Source organism: Conger conger, chromosome 14, assembly GCF_963514075.1.
Source record: "Conger conger chromosome 14, fConCon1.1, whole genome shotgun sequence".
In the NCBI taxonomy this organism is placed as follows: domain Eukaryota; kingdom Metazoa; phylum Chordata; class Actinopteri; order Anguilliformes; family Congridae; genus Conger; species Conger conger.
This window is the reverse complement of record NC_083773.1, coordinates 16,288,342-16,314,292: the sequence shown is the minus strand read 5'-3', so window position 1 is coordinate 16,314,292 and position 25,951 is coordinate 16,288,342. Positions and strand designations below refer to the sequence as shown.

Genomic DNA, 25,951 nt, shown 5'->3' with positions numbered 1-25,951 from the left:
TGCCTCAGCTAATTACCCTAGTATTACTCTTGAGAGATTTTACTCCATTGCGAGAAAAAAGCTTGAAATTCAGGGAGTTACTTTGCACTTTGCATATTTAACAGTAATGTCAGAAACATGCTTCACAAAGTTCAGTATATTGGGAAATTATAGCTAATTGATCTTGGAAAATTATAGTCCTGGTAGTTCTTTTTGAATCGCTTTCAATCTTAGAATCGGGCCCTTATGTAAGATTGTAACATTTTTAAATAGATGTATATCCTACCAGGGCTGTAGTAATTCATTACGTTTCATTTCAGGGTCAAATATAGATTAAGATTTTCAGTTAGATTTTTATTTAGAATAGATTAAGATTTATTCTCCTGCTGTCCAATCAGCTGGTCTTGCTCTGTTTTCTTTGTGATTTCACATCCTGTGAAATGAGTATAATTCACAGCAATCTACAATATCGTATACAGTTCTGTGGTTTTTTCAATAGCGAAATACATTCTGAATGGAAATACTGGAATGGGAATATTTTTCCTGGCTGTGGTGTGGGCATGCAGAAAATCTCTGAGATGATGCCTCAGGATGCGACATGCTGCTATGGCAACAGTCATATTGCAATGACGGCTGTCGTCACCCTTCCACTGTATTTTAGACCAATGAAGTAACGAGGCTTTTTAAAAAATTTCTGTCCACCATTTTAGGTTGGCTGAATGACAACTGGCGACTACGAGGGGAAGAAATCTGTCTTTCGACAATCCGAATAAATAGCTAACTCACGAGAAGACACGTCGTTGAAAGGTAGTTGACGTTAGTTCATTCTTTTTCATTACTGAACGGGAAGTTTCAATGGCATTTCCGAGCAGTGGGTTGATGTAGCTATCTGGATTGGCAACGGAGGCGATATCAGTACATAGCTTGGAAGTAGTAAACCTAACGATGACGTTTTGATGCGGCTGTAGTTGAAAAGCTAGCGTATTCTATTCTCTTTGGGAGCATACAAGCGGGTTTCCACCGGCATTACGGCTATTATGTGTTAGCTGTGTCTGATGTAGGTAACAGTTAGCGTTAACTAAGTAACTTAGACAGCTAAATTACCGGTGACCGTCTAATTGTTAGGTAGCTAAGGTTATTGTTAAACTTGGCTATCTGCAATGATGTTAATTAGTATAACGTTCGCTAACAGTTCGATAACGGCGTTAACAGCTAGCTAGATAACGCCGACGCAGTGTCCTTCTCCTATGTGACGTAGCCGAGGCTATATTGAGTTTCAGTTTTTGCGTCCAGCTGACTTCATCCAGCCGACTTCATCCAGCCGGGTAGGGAGGCTGGCCAGATTGCTAAATTAGCTATTACTGTGATATTCTTTTCTGAAAATTGTAACGTTAGTTTATCCTAAAAATATATAACTAACAATCCCGGAATGCGAATCTTTAGTCAAGTTATACAAGTTAACGACACGAAACCAAAAGGGTTTGACACGTCCTTGAAGACCAGTCGGACCTATAGTTGTCTAGATTCCCATGATGTGTATACTTGGGCAATATGGAAAGGCGGACATCAAGGAACCACTTGCATCTTATCCAGCCAAGTGGTAACCATGACGCTTGAAGCCACAAGCTATTCCACTCCTTTAAATAAATATTTATTGACACTCACCACTGGATGATTGTTTTTCAGTGAGTAGTATAACCCACCACTTGAAAGGTGCCACATTTCGAATAGGATTTAATGATTGTTTAATATCCACAAGCTGCTTGGAGCTTGCTAGAGACGTTATACTACATGAGAATTAAGACATGGAGCTTGTGTTCTTTGCTTATGAACTAAGGGAAATGTAGTAATGCATTGCAGATACCCATTACAGTAAAGTTACAAAGTTCAGCATATGAACCATATTTTTGGTGAAATTCCCATATAAATTGTTATCTCTCTCTCTCTCTCTCTCTCTCTCTCTCTCTCTCCCTCTCCCTCTCCCTCTCCCTCTCACTCTCCCCTTCTCTCTTTCTGTTGTTTTTCCTCTCTGACTCTGACCCTCAGCCCCAGGCACATGAAACTGCCAGTTATTGATATTTTGGCAGTGCTCTACATTCAGCTGTGTGGCTGCCAGGGGATTGGGGGGGGGAGGTGAGAGAGGGAGATAGCTGCGCTGTCTCACTGTCAGAAACGCGTATTGCAGCAGTGCATTTGCCAAGGGCCTCAGTTTATCCAGTGGTGTGGAGTCAGTGGAGTGAGTGATGCATTTGCATGCATTTTGAAATGGGAGAGTGCTTGTTTTCACTGATGGTGGTGTAAGGTACTGGGTCAAAGAGGTTACGTAGGTCTCTGGTTTCAGTGTGTGTCCTCGGCCCTCTCTGACACTAATACTCATGTTTATAATTCATAAGCTGCTATACCTTTGGGAGAGTGGCTTGTGTCTTGAGATTGCATCAGTTGTGGTGGTCAATTTTTATGCTTTGTGGGATTGGGTCATAGTGAATTTAATGGTTTTTAAATTACCAGAGTAGCAGGGCTCTACAGTGCTCCCATGTTAGGAGGATTTGATCCCAAAAATGAATTTGTGCTAACTGTAAAAATAATTTAGAGCTCCTAAATCTTTCAACTTGCATGTGTCCTCTTTGGGGGAAAAAGTTAGTGTAGAGCTGTGCATAGGGGCCTGAAGTCTACAGAGAGAGAGGGCTTGAGGGAGTCGCTGCAACCTAGCTGGGCTTTGGCCCAAAATATTGCATGCTGAAAGCCTGCATGGGGTGTTAGAAGGTAACCTGAACTTACAGTAAATATCCTTACAGTTGCATAAGTAATCTGTAAAATATTTGATGATGGGTATGAGAAATGTACTATTTGCAGCAGTTGGCAGAGCAGGGTGCTGGGCGGGTTCTTTCAGTGCTGTGTTAGGGTGCACGTGGCAGGCCTTTATTCTGACTGAGTTTGCCCTGTAATTAGGGCGGAATTGTTAGGCTTCTCTTCCATAATGGCCTGTTTGTTTTACGGACACTGTTTTAAAAGCACAGTCAGTGATGATTCTGGGTTGAGATGGCAGGAACTCATGACTCATTGTTATTTTTTTACAATAAATTTCAATAATATAATCAGGTTCCAAACAGACTTCTCCGAAAACTGCCTAAAATGCCAACAACCTTTAAATATACAAGGACCGCATTAAAGGTACATTTTAAATGGAAAAAAGGCCAAGTCACAAATTGCTGTTTCTCATTTCCTCTTTGACTGAAATTAAAATAGAGATGTGAAAGTCTAACTGCAGCTGACTTGCTAACACTTTTCTTGAGACTATAGATCGGGTCGTACCTGATAGAGCAGTGTATTGGTTGGCTTTCCACCCATTATGTGAGAGGTGAGGTATCTCTCAGAAACAGGGAATCCCCTGTCCTCCTGACCTCTTGTACTGGCAGATACACCAGACGGTGCCCCCTCCATTACAGATGACCCCAGTCACAGGCCTCATTGACAGGTTGGTCAACAGGAAGAGACTAATGGGGCCCCTAGAGTATGTTGGGTACTGCACAATCAGTATTGGGGACCGTGCCTCCCCCACACACACAATCCTAGAGCCGAGCAGAACTCCCAGCAGTTTGATTTGAAAGTGCAGCCTGTTTTCAGAAACACATTTTCAGATGCCGATAAGTAGTGCATGTTCGCTTTTGGTGTTGGGTCTGAAATATTGTTTTGGTGTGATAAGGGGCAGATGAGTGGGGACATGCTGAGCCTTTCATGGGTAGCCAGAGGCCCAGAGCCTTTAAACATCTCGTACTGAAGCTCAACCAGTGGTTCAGAAAACTGTGTGTACGTGTGTGTGCGTGCGTGCGCACGTGAGCGTGTGTGTTTGTGCATGCATGTCCTGTTGTGATGTGCTGCCATGTGAATGAACTGAGAGAGAAAAAGAAGACAACTTACTGAGTGCTTAGAGATGGGGAGGCAACACGGTGGAGATGTTGACCATGTGTTACATCAGCACTCTGCTCTCAGTCAGTCCTGCAGGGTGGGAGAGTCTGGGAGTGTTTACTGCCCCAAAATGTCCTCTCTCCTGCCATCTGCCTTTTTTCGTCTAGGGCTGTGTGGTATCCTTGGTTTTCTGTATACTGGTATGAATTCTGTATAATGATACAGTGTGAATTCTGTGTAATGATACGGGATGAATTCATACAACAGCATTCTTTTGCAGTACCACCGTCAGCAGTATTGCAACAAAAATTCTGTTGTTTTTCATCCAGGGGATATAAAAAAAATTGCACATTGTGACTGAATGATAAAGAACTTGCAGCATAAAAGTAAGGCGAATTGTATGTTTGGAATTAAATGCACACATTTCATTAAAAGAAGTGATGTGTCATTGCAAACTGAAGTTTCAGTACTGGGACCTGCAAGGTGGCTACAGCAGGGATCGAACCACTGTGTGGGTGTGTGTGCAGTGAGAGTGTTGTGGGGTGTGTGTAGTGAAATTCCGTGTGGAGCCCAACCCCCTCATACTTGAGTTATTTGTATGGGTGTCTGCCCTTTTGTTCAGGGAGGACTGTGTTTATATTTAAACTCTGCGCTCACTTTCAGGAGACATCCCTTGGCGCTTAACGTTACTGGCTCTGGCCAATCTTTGCTTTCAAACTTCTTTTAATTGTTTTTTAATTGTCTTGAGGAGCAGGATGTTTCCAAGCAACTGTGACTAAGGTTACCCTGAGGAGCACACGGCATGTAGCTCACGCATGTCCATCTTCAGGACCTTTCCCTGGCGCCTTCGGGCTGGGCTTGGTTTGTAGTGTGACCTGCCATCTGCCCTGTGTGTGCACAGGAACACACTGTTCTTGTTTGTGGTCAGTGCTCTGAGGAAGAGATTTGCCTCTGTGTGGCTCGTGGAGTTCTGGGATGAAACTGGGAGTGGCACTCCACCGCTTCCGTGTGCGCGGAGCTGGTCTGCCCCTGGTTCCACAGCACCCATGCCAGTATGCACTGAGATTAACAGCCCTGTGTGTGTGGGACCCTGTGTCTCTGAAATGGAGGCAGCTGGACCGTTATTTTTAGAGTCACGCAGCCTGAAAGTTGAGGTTGTTATCGGGGCTGAATCCCGTGGGATGGAGCCCTTGTACCGGACGAAGTGTGAGGAGGATACGTCTGTGTGGCCGTTCTGAACACGAGCGGGACCATGAAATGACCGCTCGTGAGCGTGGAACGCTCCTTCAGCTGACTGACCCAGTTAGACCGCGTCTTCCCTGAAAAACCCAGCGTGTGTGCTTGTGTGTGTGTCTACGTGTGCATGCAAGCGTGCGCGTTTGTGCATGTGTTTGTGTGTTTGTCTGTGGGGCGGGGTTAGTTTGGTATTTAGAAGCAAGACAGGGGTGTCCCGCATGAGTCTTTCTCATTACGCACACAATAGCATCATGCTCTGATGTGGTGGTGTGTGGGCTGCTTGCTGAAGCCCAGTGTGTAGTACAGAGCTGCTGGAGCAGGCTGTGGCTGCATGTACAGCCAGTGCTAGTCCCTCTGCTGCCCACTTTACACTGAGCATGCCCATCACTCACTCCCCCTACTCCTGGTGATGCATCCAGGTCACTTCTGACCTGTGTATGTGTGTGTGTGCGTGTGTGTGTACACGTGTGTTTGTACACAATGTTTGGGAAAATGTGTCATTTGCATGTGGTTCTTCTAACATGCAAATTCTCAGATTCTCAGCTTTTTTTAAAAGGGTATTTCTGTACATATTGGTTTCATCATGTAGAAAGTCTCTCTCACACATACACACACACACACACACACACACACAGTGCGCACTCTCACCTCCTGTCTTCTGCCCATGATCTTAAGTGCTCTGCCACAAATGCAAATGAATTTGGCTGTGTAAATCTGAAGGCAGACTGAGTGTCCTTCCATCAGATAAGCTCACAGCACGAGAGAGAGAATGTTTTTGAGCTGTGCTGAGCGTGAGCGTAGGTTCGGCTGTGTGTCTGGACTGCGGCCCTGTGTTTTTCCACTGTGTGGCACCCGCAGCATCGCCGCTCAGGTGTTTCAGGGCTGTGCCCGCTTCACGCTAGCGTCACTGCTACTGACTCTGAGCGGAAAATTCCACACACATTGTCTGATGTGGTGTGAGAGAGAGGGAGAGAGGGAGAGAGATTAACACACCTCTATTGTACAGTATACATACAGCCTTTTAGCAACAGCAAAAGTAGCAACAATAAAGAAAACCCCCGACCAAAAAGAAAAAAAAAAGAAAAAAAAGTGATAAAAAATAAATAAGAGATGAACAAAAAAAGAGCAATGAAACTGATTAATTCACCCAAATTGAAAACCATTACTTACACCATCATCTTAGTATGCTGCTAAATACTAGTTCTCCTCCCTCCAGACTACACACTGCCTCCCCATGGCACCACATATCCTGAACCCTGTCCTGCACACTGCTGTAGTGCTCAAAGTCAATCAAAGCTCTTGACCTGACTAAAGACTTATACATCTCAGTGATGAGATGTCAGTGCTCCTCAGAAGTCCAGACGGCTGGCTTAAATGCACATTTTCTTCATACGGCTTGTGTGGATTTATTTGTGGACTGTGCATTTTGACACTCCGTGTTTTCAACTCCTTCACCTCCTTTATTATCCACATAGCACTAATGAAATCGTAATTCACATTTATCATGTGGGGTAAGGCCGAATTTAATAAATAGAGTAAAAACATTACCTTGGATTGGTGTAAACTGCTGGCTTTTTGACACTTATCTTGGCTAACCATGTGTTGCTTGCTAACTTGTATTTGCAATGTGGATAAATAAACCCTTTCTTTTTTCTCTATCTTACAAGAAGTCAGGGTATGCAAACATTCTGCAGTCTGGCGGGCGTGGGGTGGGAAGCAAACTGATCTGACGCCTCACTTTGTCCCTCACAAGTTCCCAAGACAGTAAAGTTTGACAGATTAAGTTTGGGCGGTCTCTCTCCCTCCAGTCTGAAGGGGGAGCTGTCTGGTTTTGGGCCATCTGGCCTAGACAGCAGCTGATTGGCGGGACTGCTTAACAACATCTCCTGTCAGTTGTTCGGTCTCTTTGGCTCTGCTCTGCTCCCGCACCATTGCTTCACGGGGGCTGGCTGCAGCACCTTTTTGCTCCTTTTTGCCATTTTTGGCCTCTTTGCACTACATATACATTTCACTGATCTGCACCACACTTTTGATTTGCCTTTTTACCCATTTACTGACTTTTGATATCGACTTGTTTGTTCGAGATATGCTTTAGTTTATAGAATTGTGCTTTAATAAATAATCTTGATTTAACGTTACAAACGATGTGGTCTCCCCATTATGTGTGTCCACTTGAGCCGGGTGGTCATGACAAAAGCCACAGCCAAATATGAACACGATCAAACAGCCTTTGAACTACACACAAGCTCACTTGCATATTGCAGTATGCGCTGGGTAGATTTTTGTGGTAGAAAGGAATTGCGAATGTATTAGCTGTAGAGAAAAGGCGGATGCCAGATTATATGTCACCACCTTTGCTTTTGAATGTATGTAGCATGTAGGGGAAAAATAACTGGTAATGAAACTGGTCCGTTGAAATCCAAGGTGAAGCTAGCCTGCTGTGGATCACATTGCACTCCCCCATACACACCCACCCTCGTTTCTGTTTGGGTGAAAACATCGCATAACAATTGTCCCCATGTCACATGACACAACAGACCCAGGTCCTCCCCCATTAAACATTAGGGGAGTCTACTGTGAAGTATTATTATACTATTATTATTAGTATAGTATAGTCTTATTATTATTATGATATATTATATCAATGTTAATGCAATAAAGCAATCCATTTGAAGAAGTAAACGTACTGTTGTTTACTGAATGTTTTGAGTGTGAAGCATTATGGAAGGGCTGGAGAATGAGACAAGTGGACTGGCTACTCTGAAGGGGAAAAGGGCGTCATTGAATAACCTAAAATTTAAACTCGTATAAAGGTATTTAATTAATCAACTGTATTACTATTGGGTGCCAATTTGACCCCTTCTAAATGAATCCTGGAGCAAACACTGATATTGTATTTTGTTTAGTGTGTAATTTATTGTATAATTTATGTGCTTTGGCAACAATTTGAGAGAGAGGGACAGAGACTGGGAGCCAGGGACAGACAGAGAGAGAGAGCGAGAGAGAGAGTGATGAGAAATAGATGATTGGAGGGGATGGGGACAGAAGAATAGAGAAAGGGGGAAGGCAGGTTAGAGAGGACAAAAGCGCAGAGATTAAGAGGGAGATGATGCTTCACTTGTAAATCAAATGTGCAACCAATGATAATGGCTGATGAGAGGTGTGACGTTTTTTTGGTTTGACAGCTGGCACTTAAGCTGATGATGGTGTCAGTGTGTTATTAAGGCTTCCACTTGCAATGAGAGAGAGGTTGGGGGGGCAGTACAGAGAGAGGTGCAGGTGTGTTGGGAGGGTATTTTTGGGTTTGGGGGATGGGGAGGGTTCACAGAGGATGTTCTTCTGCAGAAACACGTGAGGCTCTATTCACATGAACTGCAACAGTGTGGAGTCCATAGAACCAAAGCACTGCACTCACTGCCCACACACGCACAACCAGACATGCACACACTATTACGCTTCCCACACAAATAGGCTGCCTGCACACAGATGGAGACACACACAAAAGCTGACACTGGCTGTACACACACACATACACACACACACCAAATATAACTTGTAGTACACTGTTATGTATGGAGATAGTAGTTTGTCTAGGGTATGCATGCAGGTTAGCTGGGTTGTGTTTGTGTGTATGTTTGTGTGTGTATTTGTGTATGTGTTTGTGCGTGCGTGCGGGCGTGTGTGCGTGCGTGCGTGCATGCGTGTGTGTGCGTATGTCCGTGGGCACGCACTGTTCATCTGTATGTATTATGTATCCAGGTTAAGACAGCAGATCCCAGGCATCTCCCTGCAAATGATCACATTTCCATGTTAAACTTTTACAGCCAGGCTTGAGTTTCAGAAAGAGCCACAGATCACTGTGATGTCTAACTCCACATGTCAGTAAGTCTTCTTTTCCCTCTGTAGCTACCTCTGCTCAGTCAGTGAACCTTTCATGTCTCAAATTTATCTCTCATAAAAAGACACTATTTCAAACTTGTACAGGACAAAATATATATACTTATCGGGGAATGAAGAATCTGTCGTTCCATACAACCTTCAGTGAAAGAGTGTAAAAGCCTGTTTTGGTCAGTTTGAATCAGGGAACATTTCTATTTCAGAGCTGGTGAGAAGTGCTGGTTTGTGGAATGTCACCTGGCTGCTTGCTTTTCTGGTTTTTGGAGGGTTCATAGTCGGATTAAAAAAAGGTTTTGAGCTCTGCAAGGCAACATTCTTCTATTTATATGCTACTTAGTTAACCAGAGAGCTTCTTCCAGAGGTAAGATTTAAAATGGCAAATATTTCTGAGAGATCTACAACATCTAGCCTGAATCTACTGGTTTAAATGTCTGTTACAATGAATCTGTCTGTGATCGAAAGCAAACCCATCCATCCATCCATTATCTGAACCTGCTTATCCTGAACAGGGTCACAGGGGGGCTGGAGCCTATCCCAGCATACATTGGGCGAAAGGCAGGAATGCACCCTGGACAAGTCGCCAGTCCATCGCAGGGCGCACACACCATTCACTCACACACTCATACCTGCGGGCAAATTATTTTTTTTAAAGATATTTTTTAAGCCTTTTTTCAGCTTTATTGGGCAGTATAGTATAGAGAGACAGGAAGAATGGGAGCGAGAGAGAGGGGAAGACATGCGACAAATGTCAGACGGTCGGATTCAAACCGCTGACGTCGTGGCTCGCAATGAGCATGCGGTCAGTGCTCTACAGGCTGCGCCACTGAGACACCCACCTGCAGGCAATTTAGACTCTCCGATCAGCCTAACCTGCATGTCTTTGGACTGTGGGAGGAAACCGGAGTACCCGGAGGAAACCCACGCGAACACGGGGAGAACACAAGAGAACACAAACTCCAGGACCTCCTTGCTGTGAGGCGGCAATGCTACCCACTGCACCATCCATGCCACCCCTTCAAAAGAAAACCTAAACTTTAAATGGTTAAACATGTTAATCATGAGTTGAACATGAAACCTTTCTCCTTTTATTTTTACTGTTTATAAATTATTTAAAAAAAGGAAAAGGGCCCTGTGCAAAAGTTTTGGAATTTCAGCAACCTTTGAATCTTCTGTAGTTTCCTTGGGTATGGTTTCCTTTCGTTGGGATCCCATACCCCCCTAGATCATCCTCCAGCTCCTCAGACACTGAATTGTCAAAGACAGCGTTCCCATTCCAGGACCATGAAAGGGAAACTCTTGGGGAAGCTCATTGGTCTTGATCTTGGTTGACATGCAGGGAGGATGATTTGAGGTTCCACATGCCGGTGTCATGAATGCCTGTTTGCACAGCGTGTGTGTCTTCTATAAGTGTTAGTCTCGCCGCGGAGAGCACAGACGGGTCAGCTGCTGTGTTTTCACATCGCAGCACGTGTCTGGAGCTCTGGAGTGCCACGCCATCCCGGAGTCCGGGGAATCCCAGGAACTTGACCAGCATGTGCTCTGATTGGGGCTGTTGAGGTGACGGAGAGGCCTGCACTAATCAGGCTCGACATTCCCTGCATACCCCTGCCCCCTAGGGTGGAGGTGCGGCATGGGGTGGTGGACATGGGGGGGCGGACATGGGGGGGCCCACAAGAACGCCAAGAGTTCTGGTGTTCTATATTCAGTGTCTATATTAGGGCGTGGAAACCACCTCTTTCGTGTGGAAGGCATTGGTAGCACAAGTCTCCAGCCCTGTGTGCAGTGATGAGTTTAATGCTGACACAAGGTAAACCTTGCAGAGTTGTAGGTGTGCCCCACTAGTTTGTCATGTAAACTAAGTGAATTTGAAAATGTGTCTGAATTTTAATACACATGGAAAGCAGAAACACAAGCCATTGAGATGCAAACTCCTTGCCCCTCCCACATCCAGTCTGTTTTCCACTGTGCTGCTGAAAGCAGACTGGCTCAGACTGGTGCCACTCATCCACCATAGGGTGGGAACCAGGCCAGCTAAGTTGATGCAGGTTCCAATAACATTCTTTCCTGTGTCACCTGGTTTATGCTTTGCTTAGGGCTTAGTTAGCGTGCTGTGTATGTAAAAACATTGCTTCTCCCTCTGTCGTCACAAACAAATGTGTTAAATGAACACCACGCAGAGAAAGCTGTGCTGGTAGGAAGCTGGGTCTCACTTGTCCTGAGATGCTGTGGCTTTTGGCTGTGGGCATGGGCCGGAAAGGGCAGCAGTCAGTGTGAGTGCTTCTGCTGCCTGCTGTACTGCTGCTGGCTCTCGCTCGATGGAAGAGGGCTAAACCTGCTGTTAGCTGGAGAGGTGATTTGAGCCTGAGGTTAGCTGAGCCGCAGGTTAATGACCGGGCAGGAGTGCCTTATTTCCTCTGTGTGAGTGCCCGTGTAATGCCTGGTCAGGGTAATGATGGCGTAATGGGCGAAGCGACCGCTGCGGCTGTGTGACGGTTTGTGTGGCTGACCGCGGCGACCTGCGCCTGCCCACAGCCCGATTGGCTGAGCAGCAGCAGAGGGTGCGTGCCTCGCGGTGAGAGGGGAACCGGAGACCTGGCTGCGGTGTGAGAGGTGTCCCAGAGCCCCCGCCTGCGTCACCGCGCCAGGCTCCCGGTGTCTCTGGGACGTGCCTCGGGGGCAGAAATGAGATCTCTTTTGGGATCGAGTGCCATGCCAACGCAAAGGACACCGCAGCCGCCTCCGTTAACCCCAGGCCTCCTCCAGCCTTTTCTCCAACACTCATCACGCGCTAATGCTCGTCATCTCCAGCTCCTCTGCTCATTAACACCACTCAGGATGCACCCCAAACACTCATCACGGTCTCTCTCCTGCACTCTACTCAGCCCTCTCCAACTGTCTCATTAACAAACCACACACACCATCGCTGCTCATTAAGACCACACACACCATCGCTGCTCATTAACGCTACACACTCTTCATTAAAACCTCACGTTCCAACAGTGTGAGCATTTTCAAGAACCCCGATGTACTCCGCTGTTCTCCACTATACTGTGGTTAAGTGTGTGATTGGTGTGTGCATCTCTTTCTGTGTGTTTGTGTGTGGCATGTGTGTACAGCCCCATTGACGATTGGTTTCCCTGATGTTATGAGCTGAGAATGTGCTTTTGAAATCAATCTCTACTCTGGGTTCATGGCACCATCTATTCTCAGCATGGTCACGTCATTATAACGAACTGAGTGTTCATGGGATTCCTGATGCGGATTTCCTTGGTTTCCTGTCAAACTGTCAAACTGTCAAAAAACTGGAACCGTAATATTTAGGCGTTGCATTATTTCGTTTCTGGAGCTTAGTAAGAAGCACAAAGGAGGAACGAGAGTTCGGATGGAGCAGTGTTTTACTCTGACTTTTGCTGTTTGTGACCAAATATTTTGAAAATGCTGTAATGGTTTATATTTGTCTTTCCTGTTTGTTTGCTCTCTGTGGTCACTAACCTTAGCTGAAGCTAGAGAGGCCTGCATGTCTTTGAATGTTCATCTGGGATCTTTTATGACTTCCTGGATGAGTGTCCTTTGGAGAAATTTTGTCCAAGGGCCTTTGATATGGCTTTGTAACTCTTTCCTGACTGATAATGTTTTTTCTCATCGCTTCTGGACGTTATTTTGATGGCATAGTGTTTATTAAGTAAGGGAACAATTATGTTCACATGGGTGATATGGGTGAAACATTGGTAATGTTAAAAATGTGTTTTGTGTTTACTCAAGTTCCCTTTGTCTAATAAGACATTTTGTCCAAAGATCCGAAACCATTCAGTGTAAGATATGCAATAATAGAGGAAATCAGTAAGGGGACAAATCCTTTTTTACGGACTGTATGACACAAAGGCACAGGGCAGTTTGCAGCTGAAGAATGTCTCCTACAGGGGGTCCTGTTTCTGGTACACCATTTTTTACACCTACGTATGTGGGAGAGAGGCTGTGAATATTTGTGTGGTTGAAGTGATTTTAATTAAAGAGGGCAGTTTCAGGGTGTCACGGAGGGTGTCAGAGATATTAATTCTGTGCAGGAATTTTCTGAATGAATTTGAGGGCTATGGTAGGCATTAGTAATTGCCAGTATATAATTAGTAGCACTTTATTGTGATAAAGAACATTTACATGTAATTCGTGGCCCACCAGAGAATGTATCTATAGCCTGCCTACAAAAAATAAAAGGCTTGGAGTTACATTCCCTAAAAAAACATGGTTCTGATGATGGTGGTAAAGAGTGGTAGAAAAGGGTGTGTGTCCCGCAGTATAGAAGTGCAGGATTGAGATAAGGAGATTGCCGCTGCTCACAGATTAGTGCTGGAAACTGGGGTCTGAAACGCTGCAGGTCCAGGAATGGGCCGCACTCTGACGCAAACCGCTTTATTGTCCACCGTCACTGAGCTTTTGTTAACTTTATGTGCCCTTTTTCATCCCTCTCTTTTTTTAATCCTCTTCTGCTCTTCTCTGCCTAGCCCTCTGTGTGTCTGTGTGTCTGTGTGTCTGTGTGTCTGTGTATGTGTGTATGTGTGTATGTGTGTATGTGTGTATGTGTATGTGTGTATGTGTGTATGTGTGTGTGTGTGTGTGTGTGTGTGTGTGTGTGTGTGTGTGTGTGTGTGTGTGCGCGCGCGTGCGTGTAGATGGGTTAGCTCAGCTAGTAAAAGCACGGTGAAGTCCAGCAAAGGTTCATAGCAGGTTACTGCAACAACACTCCCTGATGACATAACCCTCAAAATCTAAATAACTTTGTTGGCCGTGGCTAGGGACGATTTTGCCTTTAGCTGACTGGTAACGCGTTTGTCTAACAAATCTTTGGACGAGTGAGAGGCAGGGGTTCAAATCCCACCTCAGACTTGTTGCATGCACATACTGTATGTATGCACAGTGTAGTTACACTCAGTTACATTCATATAGCACATACCGTCATACAGAGTGGCTATCCACTGACCAGAGGGATGTGGGGCCCCCTGTCCTGGCTCTTTGGGTCCCGGTGCTGTGAGTGAACAGAAGCACCCCCCCCAAACGGGCACTGTAAGCGCCGCCCGAATGGGGCCCAACAAGCAGCAGCTGAGCAGGATGTGAAACAGGAAGAGGAGGGATGGGTACTGGACAGGACCAGGACATGATCCCCATCCCAACCCGTTCTGGAAGGGCTTTGCGGGGCAGGGTTTGTGTGTGCAGGGCCCTGGCTGAAGGAATGGCCATTGAACGCATCTCACAGCCTCTCTGGCCGCACATGGGGTATTTATAGAGCCCAGATGGGCTGGAGGGGGGTTCTGGTGCTGCTGGAGTGGGGTCGGTAACATGTTTTGTGCCAGTGTAGGATCTGTCCTGAGGTCCTGAGAGCCCCACCACCACCTGAACTCCTTCACTTCTCCCCTCGTTCCCCTTCAGGGCAGCCACGCTCCATGGCAACGCTGTTATCGAAAGCAGGGAGAAATGTACTGGCACAGACGCATGCAGCTGCTCTTTCTAAAGTGGGTCAGGGCATAGCTGCCCCTCTGCCAACTGCCACTGATCCCCTGTGGCACAACATTGCATTCTGCCATTTCTCTCTGTTGTGTAATGTTCCTGTGTGTGAGGGTGTGAGGGTGTGTGTGTTTGAGGGTGTGTTTGAGGGTGTGTTTCTGTGTTTGTGTACTGTATACATGTGTGCGTTTGTGTGTGTTTGTGTGTGCACGTTTTTGTGTATGAGTGTGTGTGCACGTCCGTGTTTGTGAATTTGTGTGTATGCCTCTGTGTGTGTGTGTGTGTGTGTGTGTGCGTGTGCGTGTGCGTGTGCGTGTGTGTTGGTGGATTTGTTCATGTATTTTTAGAGTATATTTGTCCGAGTGGCCTGGTCTGAAGTATTTATATCCAGGTTTTACTTGGTGACCTGTGGGATTTGTGAGCCCTTCCTCTGGTCAGCAGCCAGTTGATGAGATGAGCTGTTTTCCACTGTGGAACCCAGGGAGGCTGTGGGGCTGTGCCCTTGACTGCACCTTCACTGGGTCTTCTGTATGTGCGCTTTTGGTTCAGTCAGCACCTTCACATTTACTGCACTTTGATTTAACCCCGTGCCCGTGGAGTGGCACGCTCCCTGCTCTCGCACAATGTGAAGCAGTCTGTAGAAACCAGCAACCCCCCCCTGACCGGCAGCACCTCGCCAAACTCCCCATCACTCCACAGAAAGGGCCAAGTCAGTGGCACAAACATAACCTCTGTTTTTGGAGGACGGTCAAGTAAAGCCCCGTTTTTCCTACACAAATATTGTATGAGTAAGTGAGGAGCATTTCCTGCTCTTAATTACATTACATTCATTGATCACTGTGTGCATTGCCAGTAGCACTCTGCATCATCTGCATTCAGGCATTGCATAGCCAGTAACACTCTACCCTGTAGCGACTTACGTAAGTGTGTACAAAAAGGTTTCACCAACAAAGGGCTGCCGCTAAGTCATTAGCGGTACAGCCAATAGTTTGGGATAGATGCTGTAGGGTAGAGCTTATGCCCGAGGTATTTCTGCTGGAACGCTTAAGTTAAATGTTCCTGTTGTCCCATTGCGAGGCTAGGTGCCTCTCTGTCCCTTATAGAGTGGGTTTATCTGCACACCAGAACCGTACCCACCCTGCTGTGACTTACAGCCCTCCTTCACCCCTCACCCCGCAGAGAGACCGCCCCGCTCTCTCTCACGCCCCGGCGCACGTTCGCCCCCAGGGACTGACGCACAGCGCTCCCAGCGCAGGTGCATTGTGGGTGAAGAGCCTGTGCGTTCGCGCAGACCCACGGTGCGCTCTGCGGTGGGCCTGTGAGTGCAGCAGGCGTGTCATCACGACACGACTGTACAAACAGACTGCGAGAGACTACAGGAGAGCTGAGAATGTGAATGTGTGGGATTAGCAGTAGTGCGGTTGGCTGTAGCTGAATAAAGGGCAGCTTATGAAGTCAATGTGTGGGATTGACAGTGATGTGGGGCTGTAGATATGGCTGTAAGTGAATAAAGGGCAGCTTATGAAGTCAATGTGTGGGATTGACAGTGATGTGGGGCTGTAGATATGGCTGTAAGTGAATAAAGGGCAGCTTATACAGTGAATGTGTGGGATTGACTGTGATGTGGAGCTGTAGATATGGCTGTAACTGATCTGTGGCTGCAGATATGGGCCCAGCGGAGGGACACTGCCCTCTCAGCTCACTGGAGGCTTGTAAAGTGGAATAGCTGAGCACCGGCAGCATATAAAAATAGTCACGCCTTGTTCTCTAGTGGTTTCTTTATTCTGCCCTGGCCTATATAATGCTAGAGCACGTCTGTATGAGTCACTGTGCCTGGTTCTGCATCCTCACTCTTTCCCAGATGTGTTTGAGAAGCCGCAGTAACGACAGGTCTGTGCACCGAGTTCCTACACAATGGGTCACTGCAGCAGATTCTTCTTTCCACAAACACCCTTAAATGCACCCTGTAGCCTACAGGAAATCCACCCTGCAGTCTACTGGAAATCCACCCTGCAGTCTACTGGAAATCCACCCTGTAGTCTACAGGATATCCACCCTGCAGTCCACAGGAAATCCACCCTGCAGTCTACAGGAAATCCACCCTGTAACCTACCTGTAACCTACAGGAAATCCACCCTGTAACCAACAGGAAGTCCACCCTGGATCCAGGCTGTGACCCTGTTTGCTCACGGGCCCTTGCGGGGTCAAGCTTGACTGGAGGTGCGAGACATTTCATGCTTATGACAGAACTGAGCTCTTATTTATTATTTGTCGACAAATCAAAATCAGCGCCTTGCCCCGCCCGGGTAGATAAAGACCTTGCTCACAGCTGGGCCAGTTATCTGGAGCAGAGAGAAAGCAGGTTGTCCTGGAAAACATAGCTGAGGCAGGCTAATTGGCCAAGGCCAGATCAACGGATTACCGATCGTAGAGATACGGCTGTGCAGGCTGATCTGGGCTGAAGAACGGAAGAAGGCCAGTGCATAGTGACTGCACTCTGGGGACAGGACTCTGTGACAGGACTCTGTGGACAGGACTCTGGGGACAGGACTCTGGGGACAGGACTCTGGGGACAGGGCTCTGGGGACAGGACTCTGTGACAGGACTCTGTGACAGGACTCTGTGACAGGACTCTGACAGGACTCTGGGGACAGGGCTCTGGGGACAGGACTCTGGGGACAGGACTCTGGGGACAGGGCTCTGTGACAGGACTCTGTGGACAGGACTCTGTGGACAGGACTCTGTGACAGGACTCTGGGGACAGGACTCTGGGGACAGGGCTCTGTGACAGGACTCTGACAGGACTCTGGGGACAGGAGCACTGCGGCTAGCCCACTGTCAGGTGTGGACCTTGGCATTCAAGTAGAGTCGGGAATGTAAGAATGTGTAGTGTAGTGTGCTGTGTAAGAATGGGCAGGTAAATTTGTCTGTGAGTCGTGTGAAATTCTCAGTGTAGTGCAGTAAATCTCCTGGACCATCGATCAGGTTTTTAAAATTGCCATTGCTTTGTGTGATGCAGAACGGATTCCTTTGATAGGTGCAGGATACACCTGTGGTTAAGCTGATTTCAGTGTGATGGCAGTTTTTTGGATATTTGTGCTACTTATAATGCAACGAAGTGATATGGTTTGCTACACTGCACTGCAATATTGTATTGTATTAGTGATACAACATTGTGTGATGCTATTTTAGATAAGTTATGATACATGAGCAATGACTCAAGATTTTTCAGGAGATGGTGTTTGCATAACTTAATTTTGGTGAGAATTAAATCCATTTTAAAATATGTTTTTCCACAAATCAGATTCCAAGATAATAATCACGGATAGCTTTTGCCTTTCCCTTTGTATATATATAGAGCTGGTGAAGACCTATAAAATGATTTCAGAACAATTTCCATGTGACCTACAGTAAGGGAGATGGGGTCAAAGTCATGGAGTCACGCTAATTAGTGCAAACTTCGTTAGCCCATATCTTCCAGATGAACAGTCCGAGTGTAATTTTGGTTCCAGCAAATGAGCACGTCGAAGCTAATTAAAATCCGCGATGCGGTCCTAAAGTGTGTTGCATTAACATGGACTTTCCCAATGGCACAGTTTCAAGCTACTGCGCATCTCTGTAGGAGTTTAATTCTACATTGTCGTGGCCCATTTTTCCTTTTGTGTGGTCCAGAAGGCTGGATTATAGTGATTAGAGCACGTCTCCCTTTACATCTAATGTCAACTCCCCCTCCCCCCTCCTTTAGGGCTTTATATAAACCCACCCCAGCTCCTGCAGTAGCGCCTCTGCACCACTAGAGGCCTCGCTCTGAGCAGTGGCGCTTTAGTTCCTGTTGTTTGTTGTGCTCTTTTAATCTGTGCTAAATGGAGCGTTGGGGATTAGGGGGCATGCCCTGTGCAGCCCCCATAGACAGGGTCCACAGCAGAACAGCGCAGCCCTTAGCAACAGCTCTGCTGTGTGGCTCCTTACGTAATGCCCGCCATTGTTAACCCCTCTCTGCCAGCTTGCTGTGTGTGTGTGTGTGTGTGTGTGTGTGTGTGTGTGTGTGTGCGTGTGTGCATATATGTGTGCGTGCGTGTGTGTGTGTGGCATATTCAGAAGATTCAAATTGTAGTCCTGAGTCATAGTTTTGTTGATCTTGTTTTAGATGCTTGCTTCAGGTGATCTTGCTAAGCTTACTCCAGCTCAGCCCATCTTTTCCTTAATGTCTCCTCTTTCTCAGACTGTCAGTGTGTAGAGCAGTCTCTCTCTGTGACACAGACCTCCTGTTCTTCTATATGTCTCAGTGAAAACAAACCCTTCTCCTCCTCTGTTTCTCCTCTCTGTTTCTGTTCTTCTTTCTTCTTTTCCCCTTCCCCCACCCCCCCTCTCTCTCTCTCTCTCTCTCTCTCTCTCTCTCTCTTTGTTTGACTGTTCGCTTCTCTGGAGCTGCCACCCAACAACAGCTGCTGCCGCTGATTGGCTGAGAGGCATGCGGGGGCGGAGCCTCCTGCCCTGTTGTGATATTTTTTCCATCCTGCTCATCGCATCACGTTCAGTTTCAGGGAGCGAGAGACAGAGCGAGGGACCCAGCCGCTCTCTGACGCAGTGTAGCGCTGCAGTCTTTTCGTGCCTTAAACCCAGCAAACTAAGGGCTACTACCTTATCCCTCCTGGAGACGGACTACAGGCATACTGTCCCTGCTGTTTTCCGCCAAGGGAAAAAAGGAAAGGAAGCGCTAAGATTTTTTTTTCCCTCTCTCCTTCTCCCCTGTGTGTGAAGCTGTGCTAGCGACCTGCGAGGTGTCGGGTCCTCGCAGACGGACGGAGAGCGCGAGAGAGAGAGAGAGCTGCTCCCGCTGGTCTCGGGTCACGCAGCCAGGAGTCTAATGCTGGCAGAGGATGAGTCCCGCCCTGGAGGCCATGCAGCCGGGAGAACAGCGGGGCTGTTCCAGCACCAGCAGGGGGGTCCTGCTTGAACCCTTTGTGCACCAGGTGGGGGGGCACTCCTGTGTGCTGCGCTTCGGCGAGCAGACCATCTGCAAGCCCCTCATCCCCCGGGAGCACCAGTTCTACAAGAGCCTCCCGGCCGAGATGAGGACCTTCACCCCGCAGTACCGAGGTACGAGCGTCCCTCAGTGTATGCCCTCAAAAACGTTCATCCTGCCTGTGTTTGTGCTGCTGCTAGTGCTCTCTCTCTCTCTCTCTCTCTCTCTCTCTCTCTCTCTCTCCCCCTCTCTCCCTCTCAGAGAGGTTTATATCAGGTGTGTGGTGGTTCATGTTGTGCTGTCTCAGTGAGTTGTTTTTGCGGTGGTCTCAGGCGTTGTTTGGCTTTCTGCGGGGGCACAGTGAACGATAGGCTAGCTGGTCCTCAGAAGCTGAGGCTCCCTGTTGTAGGCCAGCGATGCGATGCGGGGAGCCAGGGTACGGCGTTTGCGCGAACCCAGCCGCTAATCCTGCTGACGCCCCTGCGCTCGGGGTTAGGTAAGTGGGACAGACAGGTGGGAATGGCGCGGTGGGAGAAGCGTATCCGCGCTCCGTCCCTGCCCCGGCCCCTTGGGACGAGGCGCAGTCCCACCCCCCCCCGGACGGGGTCCGTCTGCTGGAGCTGAAGCGTGGAATGTGAGCCAGGGAGAAGCGCCTCTCCACCCAGGCCAGCTGCTGGAATTCACAGGCTGTCTCCACCGCTCCGACACCTGCAGATGGATGGCATGCGGGCAGAGAGGTTTGACCAGATAGGGAATGTTCATTACACACGTGCATAGACACTCACACACACACACACACACGTACAGACACAAACGGAGCGCTATTTGGGGAGAATGAGGAAGCCATCGGGAGCTCGGTATCCCTGCTTGTGAAATGAAAACACTGCAGATTCCTCCCCAGGGTGTCACCTGCCGAGGGCAGTGTTTATGGCAGGAGTGTGAAGATCATTGGCAGAGGCAGGGATTACACAATCTACTGCTACTTCTGGAAGCCGTCGCAGACAGACAGCTAGCAGCTCACCTTCTGTCGGTTTAATTAAGGCACTTTTGTTTCTGATTGGTTTCTCTCGAAAATGATGTGCTTCCCCTGTGTAATGATTGGTTGTGTTCTTTTAACGAATTGAAAGGAAGTCTGGTCGTCCTTGTTGCCATGCAGAGTGGAGGATGTGGATGAACTGTGCTGTCTCCCCCCTCCGTGAGATAATATTCATTTAAGTGACAACTCCTCAACTAGGATGGATGGCTAACCATCTGTCTGTTTCCTGTGGCTCTCTGTCTCTGTCTCTCTGTCTCTCTCTCTCTCTCTCTCTCTCTCTCTCTCTCTCTCGGCTGCTTGTGTTAGATTGTACAGCTGCTCCCTCCCTCCATTGTTACCCTGCTCTGAGTGCTGTAAGTTGTTTTTTTCCGGGGGGGGGGGTGGGGGGTTTGGGTCTCGCGTGCGGCCACAGGAGGAAGTGCACAGAGACTGAAATAAACGCTGAGCTCAGCGTCAAGCTCACAGCACTTTGAGCTTCTGCCCTCTGAAGAGACTTCACACAGAGACTGTGCTGTAAATGAACTGCAGAGAAAGAGCCTCACACAGGCACTCTGCTGCGGTGGTGAACCCTGTGTGTTTTTGTAGAGCTGGTCTGTTTGAAGGGGGGCTGTGGGTGCATCTGATTCTGCACTTCCTTCTCTGTTTCATAGCCGTAATGTGTGAGTATGAAGGTCCTTTCTGTGATGAACCGTCATTGCAAATGAACTGTTCATTGCAAATAAAGCGATCGGATTGGATTGAAACCACAAACGGCTCCTGTGATTTTTTTAAATGATACTTTTTTTGTGGGGTTAATGTGTGCTTGATGCAGTGTATGCAGGTGTGTGTCCCTAAAACACACACACACACTCCACATAGCTCATGCTATGACAATGGTACACAGGGACAACATGTACATGTACCGTCCATACATGTATTTGTCCCTGTGTGTGTGTATGGATTTGTCCTTGTGTGTGTCTGTGTGTGTGTGTATGGATTTGTCCCTGTGTGTGTGTGTGTGTGTGTGTGTGTGTGTGTGTATGTATGGATCTGTCCCTGTATTGTGGCTTCCATTAGGTGGTGCCCAGGCAGGCTGCTGAAACAGAGGGGGTAAGAGTGGCTCTTTATCTGGAGGCCTGGTGACATCATCAGGCTGGCTCTGCCTGACAGAGCGTGAGCCTCACTGCTGCTCCCCCCCCCCCCCCACAGGCGTGGTGTCGGTCAGCTTCGAGGAGGATGAGGAGGGGAACCTGTGTCTCATCGCCTACCCGCTGCACAGCGAGCTGCCCGACCTGGAGAACGTCGACCCCGACAGCGAGCCCAACAACAAGATGCTCAAGTGGAGCAACAAGAAGCCCTCCGCCCTGCTGCTGGACAACGAGCACTACAGCAAGGACAGGAGCAGACACTCCCGCAAGGAGGACAAGATCAAGAGGTGCAGAGACACACCCTGAGACACTCTGATACACCCTCACACCCTGAGACACGCTGATACACCCTCACACCCTGAGACACTCTGATACACTCACACACCGAGACCCTCACACCCTCACACACTGATACACCCTCACACTGAGACCCTCACACCCTGAGACACGCTGATACACCCTCACACCCTGAGACACGCTGGTACACCCTCACACCCTGAGACACGCTGATACACCCTCACACCCTGAGACACTGATACACTCACACACCGAGACCCTCACACTCTGATACACCCTGAGACACTCTGATACACTGCCACACTGAGACACACTCCTAAAGATGCACAGCCATACTGGGGCGGTGTCACAGTGCAATATCAGAAGGCTTAAAATACTTGTTCAGAAGTCGTTGTAATGAGTGCTTTACACTAATACGCAGAGACAGGGACGGGCCAAGCGGTGGTTAATCTGGACAGGGATTATGTCATTGGGAACATGGGCATTGACACAGATCTGACCTACAGTGAGGTGGAGAGGGTTAGAGTTCACAACACAAGCACACACACACACTGCTTCCTGCACCGTCTGTCTCACACACACACACATACACGTCTGGTCTCTTGTCCTTTTCTAATCCTGTGTGAATGTTCAGGAACGGACCGTTCTGTGCTCTGTAAAAACCGTAGGCTTGTTGTGACGGTTACGTCTGTGTGACCAATAAGAGCCTGATCTCCCCAGCAGTCATAACCGCGAGGAGGAGCTGGATTGGCTGCAGCAGGCTGAGGTGCTGTACTACAGCCTGGAGAAGAGCAACGCCGTGCCCCAGGTCAAACACAACCCCTGGAGCCTCAAGTGCCACCAGCAGCACCTGCAGAGGATGAAGGAGAACGCCAAACACCGCAACCAATACAGTATCCTTCCCTTGCAAAACCAGTCCCCTACCGTCCCTCCAGTGATTATTCCCCAAATACAGGTCAATACTTCCAGACCAGCTGCTCTGCAGCCAAACCAACATTGTGCGCTTGCTCTCAAAGCAAGTTTTTAAATTCAGAGTTTCTCTGAAATTGGGCAGAAAAGGCCATTTATTCCACTTCCGCCCGCTGTAGAGCTTCAGATGTTCTCACAGCAGGACGGGGAACAGGCAGAGGCCTCTTTGTGCTGCCGTTCGGCTTCCTTGACTCAGCCGCCTTCCCAGAATTCATCCTGCTGGAGAACCTGACGTGGCGGCACGCGGTGCCGTGCGTGCTGGACCTGAAGATGGGCACGCGGCAGCACGGCGACGACGCCAGCGAGGAGAAGAAGGCCACGCAGATCCGCAAGTGCCAGCAGAGCACGTCGGCCAGCATCGGAGTGAGGCTGTGCGGCATGCAGGTGAGCCGGGCAGGGCCACGGGGAGGGGCTCGCCTTACCCAGAGCCCATGGATACATTTCTGGATCAAAGCACAACTTCTGTGGAAAAAAATGAATGGGAGATTCACATAACCTTCTCCGTTACAGTCTGTCTTTTAATTCTTGGACGTTTTTTATTCAGACTCATTTCTCGCTTAAGCGGAACTGGGTCCACTGTACAAACGAAACTATTATTTCGCGAGCAGGAATGTGAATACCACAGCCCATGTTATGCACGTCACCCAGGCTCGTCAAAGCTACCATTAGCCAGCAAAGAAATTTAAAGCAACCAGTCAAATAACTTCAGGAAATGACTCATGAGAACACCAACAATAACAGCAATAAATATATTAACAGCGATATATACAACTGTACAGCAATGCATGTGAGTGGTAACTGTAAATACAGCCTGATACAGCCCTTTTAGTGATGTTGTTATTGTACGATGGGTAAACCACTTAGCCGTAGCAGTTTGCTTTTTAAATTTACACATGATTTTTTTAGGCTATAAAATGTTTTAAAGGATTTAGAAAAACTCCCATAGACTGTTGGATTTTTTTTGATCCAGAAGTCTGGTCAACAAACCATAGATATTCATAAATAAATAAATAATTCATAAATTCTCTGCAGGTGATATTCTCCCAGCGTGGGGGAATAGAAAGTGTACTCACACAGTGTGTCTCTGCAGGTGATATTCTCCCAGCGTGGGGGAATAGAAAGTGTACTCACACAGTGTGTCTCTGCAGGTGATATTCTCCCAGCGTGGGGGAGTAGAAAGTGTACTCACAGTGTGTCTCTGCAGGTGATATTCTCCCAGCATGGGGGAGTAGAAAGTGTACTCAGTGTGTCTCTGCTGGTGCTGTTCTCCCGGCGTGGGGGAATAGAAAGTGTACTCACACAGTGTGTCTCTGCAGGTGTACCAGTCGGACTCGGGGAAGCTGATGTTCATGAATAAGTACCAGGGGCGTAAGCTGACGCTGCCGGGCTTTAAGGAGGCGCTGTTCCAGTTCTTCCACGACGGGCGGCGGCTGCAGCGGGAGCTCCTGTCCCCGGTGCTGCGGCGGCTCAGCGACATGCAGGCGGCCCTGGAGCGCTGCGAGTCCTACCGCTTCTACTCCAGCTCCCTGCTCATCATCTACGACGGACAGCCACACCGCGCCCGCCGGCCCCGCCCCCGCGGCGGGGAGGAGGGCGACGAGGACGACCTGTCCGAGGAGGAGGAGGAGGAGGAGGAGGAAGAAGAAGAGGAAGAGGAGGAAGAGGAGGAGGAGGAGGAGGAGGAAGAGGAGGCGGGTGCGTTCGGGTTTCCCTGCGGGGGTGCGTCAGGCGGGGGCAGTGGGGTGCTCAGTCGGGGCTCCGGGCGGGAGGGGAGCCCCCTGGTGGACGTGCGAATGATCGACTTCGCCCACACCACCTGCCGGCACTACGGCGAGGACAGCGTGGTGCACGAGGGCCAGGACAGCGGCTACATCTTCGGCCTGCAGAACCTCATCACCATCATCTCTCAGCTGGAGGAGCACAGCGCCGACTAGGCCACTCCCCTCTCACTGACCGGCCTACCGCAGGCCTGCGTCTCCCCATATGCATCTCAGGCCACGCCCACACGGATGCAGGACAGTAGGACTGAGCAGGGGAAGGCTCCTCCTCCCACCGACCAAAAGGGACAGAACTGCTGCTGTTCTGCTACTTCTTTGTCTTCTTATTTGTTTGTTTTTTTGTTTTTTTTGGTGTTTTTGGTGGGTTTTCTTTGTTTTGTGTGTGTGCGGGTGTGTTTGCGCGTGTAGAGGAAAAGCTGAAGAGATGTGATCTTCTTTCCACTTTTGTTTACTTGACTAAGTGACTCATTGCCTCCGTTATGTTCTTGCACTGCTTTTTTCATTTTTATAGAATAAAAAAAACAACGAAAAATGTGTAAAAATCACACAAAAGCAATCATGGATTCCTAATCTTCCCGGGCCCTTCTGAAGCAGAAGGTTCTGTCAGGCATTGCACATCTCTGAACCACCAGCTCCCTGTGACGCACGCGTACCCACATACACACATGCACGCACACACACACACTCTCTCACACACACACACACACACACACACACACACACACACTGTGCTGGGGCTGAAACCATTAATGTGGGAAGAATGGAGAGAAAGCAATGGAGTGGAAAGGAGGAGAAACATGAAGAGGGATGGAGCCAGCCCAGCCATCGGACTCCTGCAGTTCTGCCCCCCATGGTGAGGATGAAGGGATGGGAAAGGGTATTGGGCTGAAAAGAAAAAAACTGATTTGGGAGGCGGAGGGGGTCAACATCAGACTTTTTTTGTTTCGTTTTTTATTTGTGTTTCCTCGTTGACCCCCACCCAACCACCCACCCACCCCCTCCTCATTCCCGCAGTAGTCTCTCAGAGAGAGGATATATTCAGATATATTGTAGAGATGCAGAGAATATAGATCTTTATTTATTTGAACAATTTCATAAAATTTTCATAAATGAAGGAAAAACTAAGGTGGATGAAGTCTACATTCCATATTAGTGGTTTAATAATATTAATGACTATTGTTATTCGATGGGTTCAGATACCTCTACGTCATATACCTGTGTGTCCACAGTGTGTTGGAGGATAAATAAAGACCTTATGTTTGTG

At 48.1% G+C, this 25,951-nt stretch overlaps 1 protein-coding gene across 3 annotated transcripts; it reads left to right on the top strand.

The window, feature by feature from the left end:
* The first annotated feature begins 651 nt into the window (after positions 1-651).
* LOC133110182 (inositol hexakisphosphate kinase 2-like) lies at positions 652-25,951 on the top strand. Of its 3 annotated transcripts, XM_061220088.1 has the most exons (6): positions 652-786; positions 19,276-19,614; positions 21,705-21,930; positions 22,661-22,833; positions 23,118-23,293; positions 24,226-25,951. In XM_061220088.1, the coding sequence occupies exons 2-6, from the start codon at positions 19,395-19,397 to the stop codon at positions 24,841-24,843; spliced, it is 1,413 nt and encodes a 470-aa protein (XP_061076072.1). In that variant the 5' UTR covers positions 652-786; positions 19,276-19,394; the 3' UTR covers positions 24,844-25,951. The 3 variants fall into 3 exon arrangements, with proteins under 3 accessions (XP_061076072.1, XP_061076071.1, XP_061076073.1); XM_061220087.1 differs by lacking the exon at positions 652-786 and having other exon boundaries at positions 18,970-19,614; XM_061220089.1 differs by lacking the exon at positions 652-786 and having other exon boundaries at positions 18,977-19,614; positions 22,664-22,833.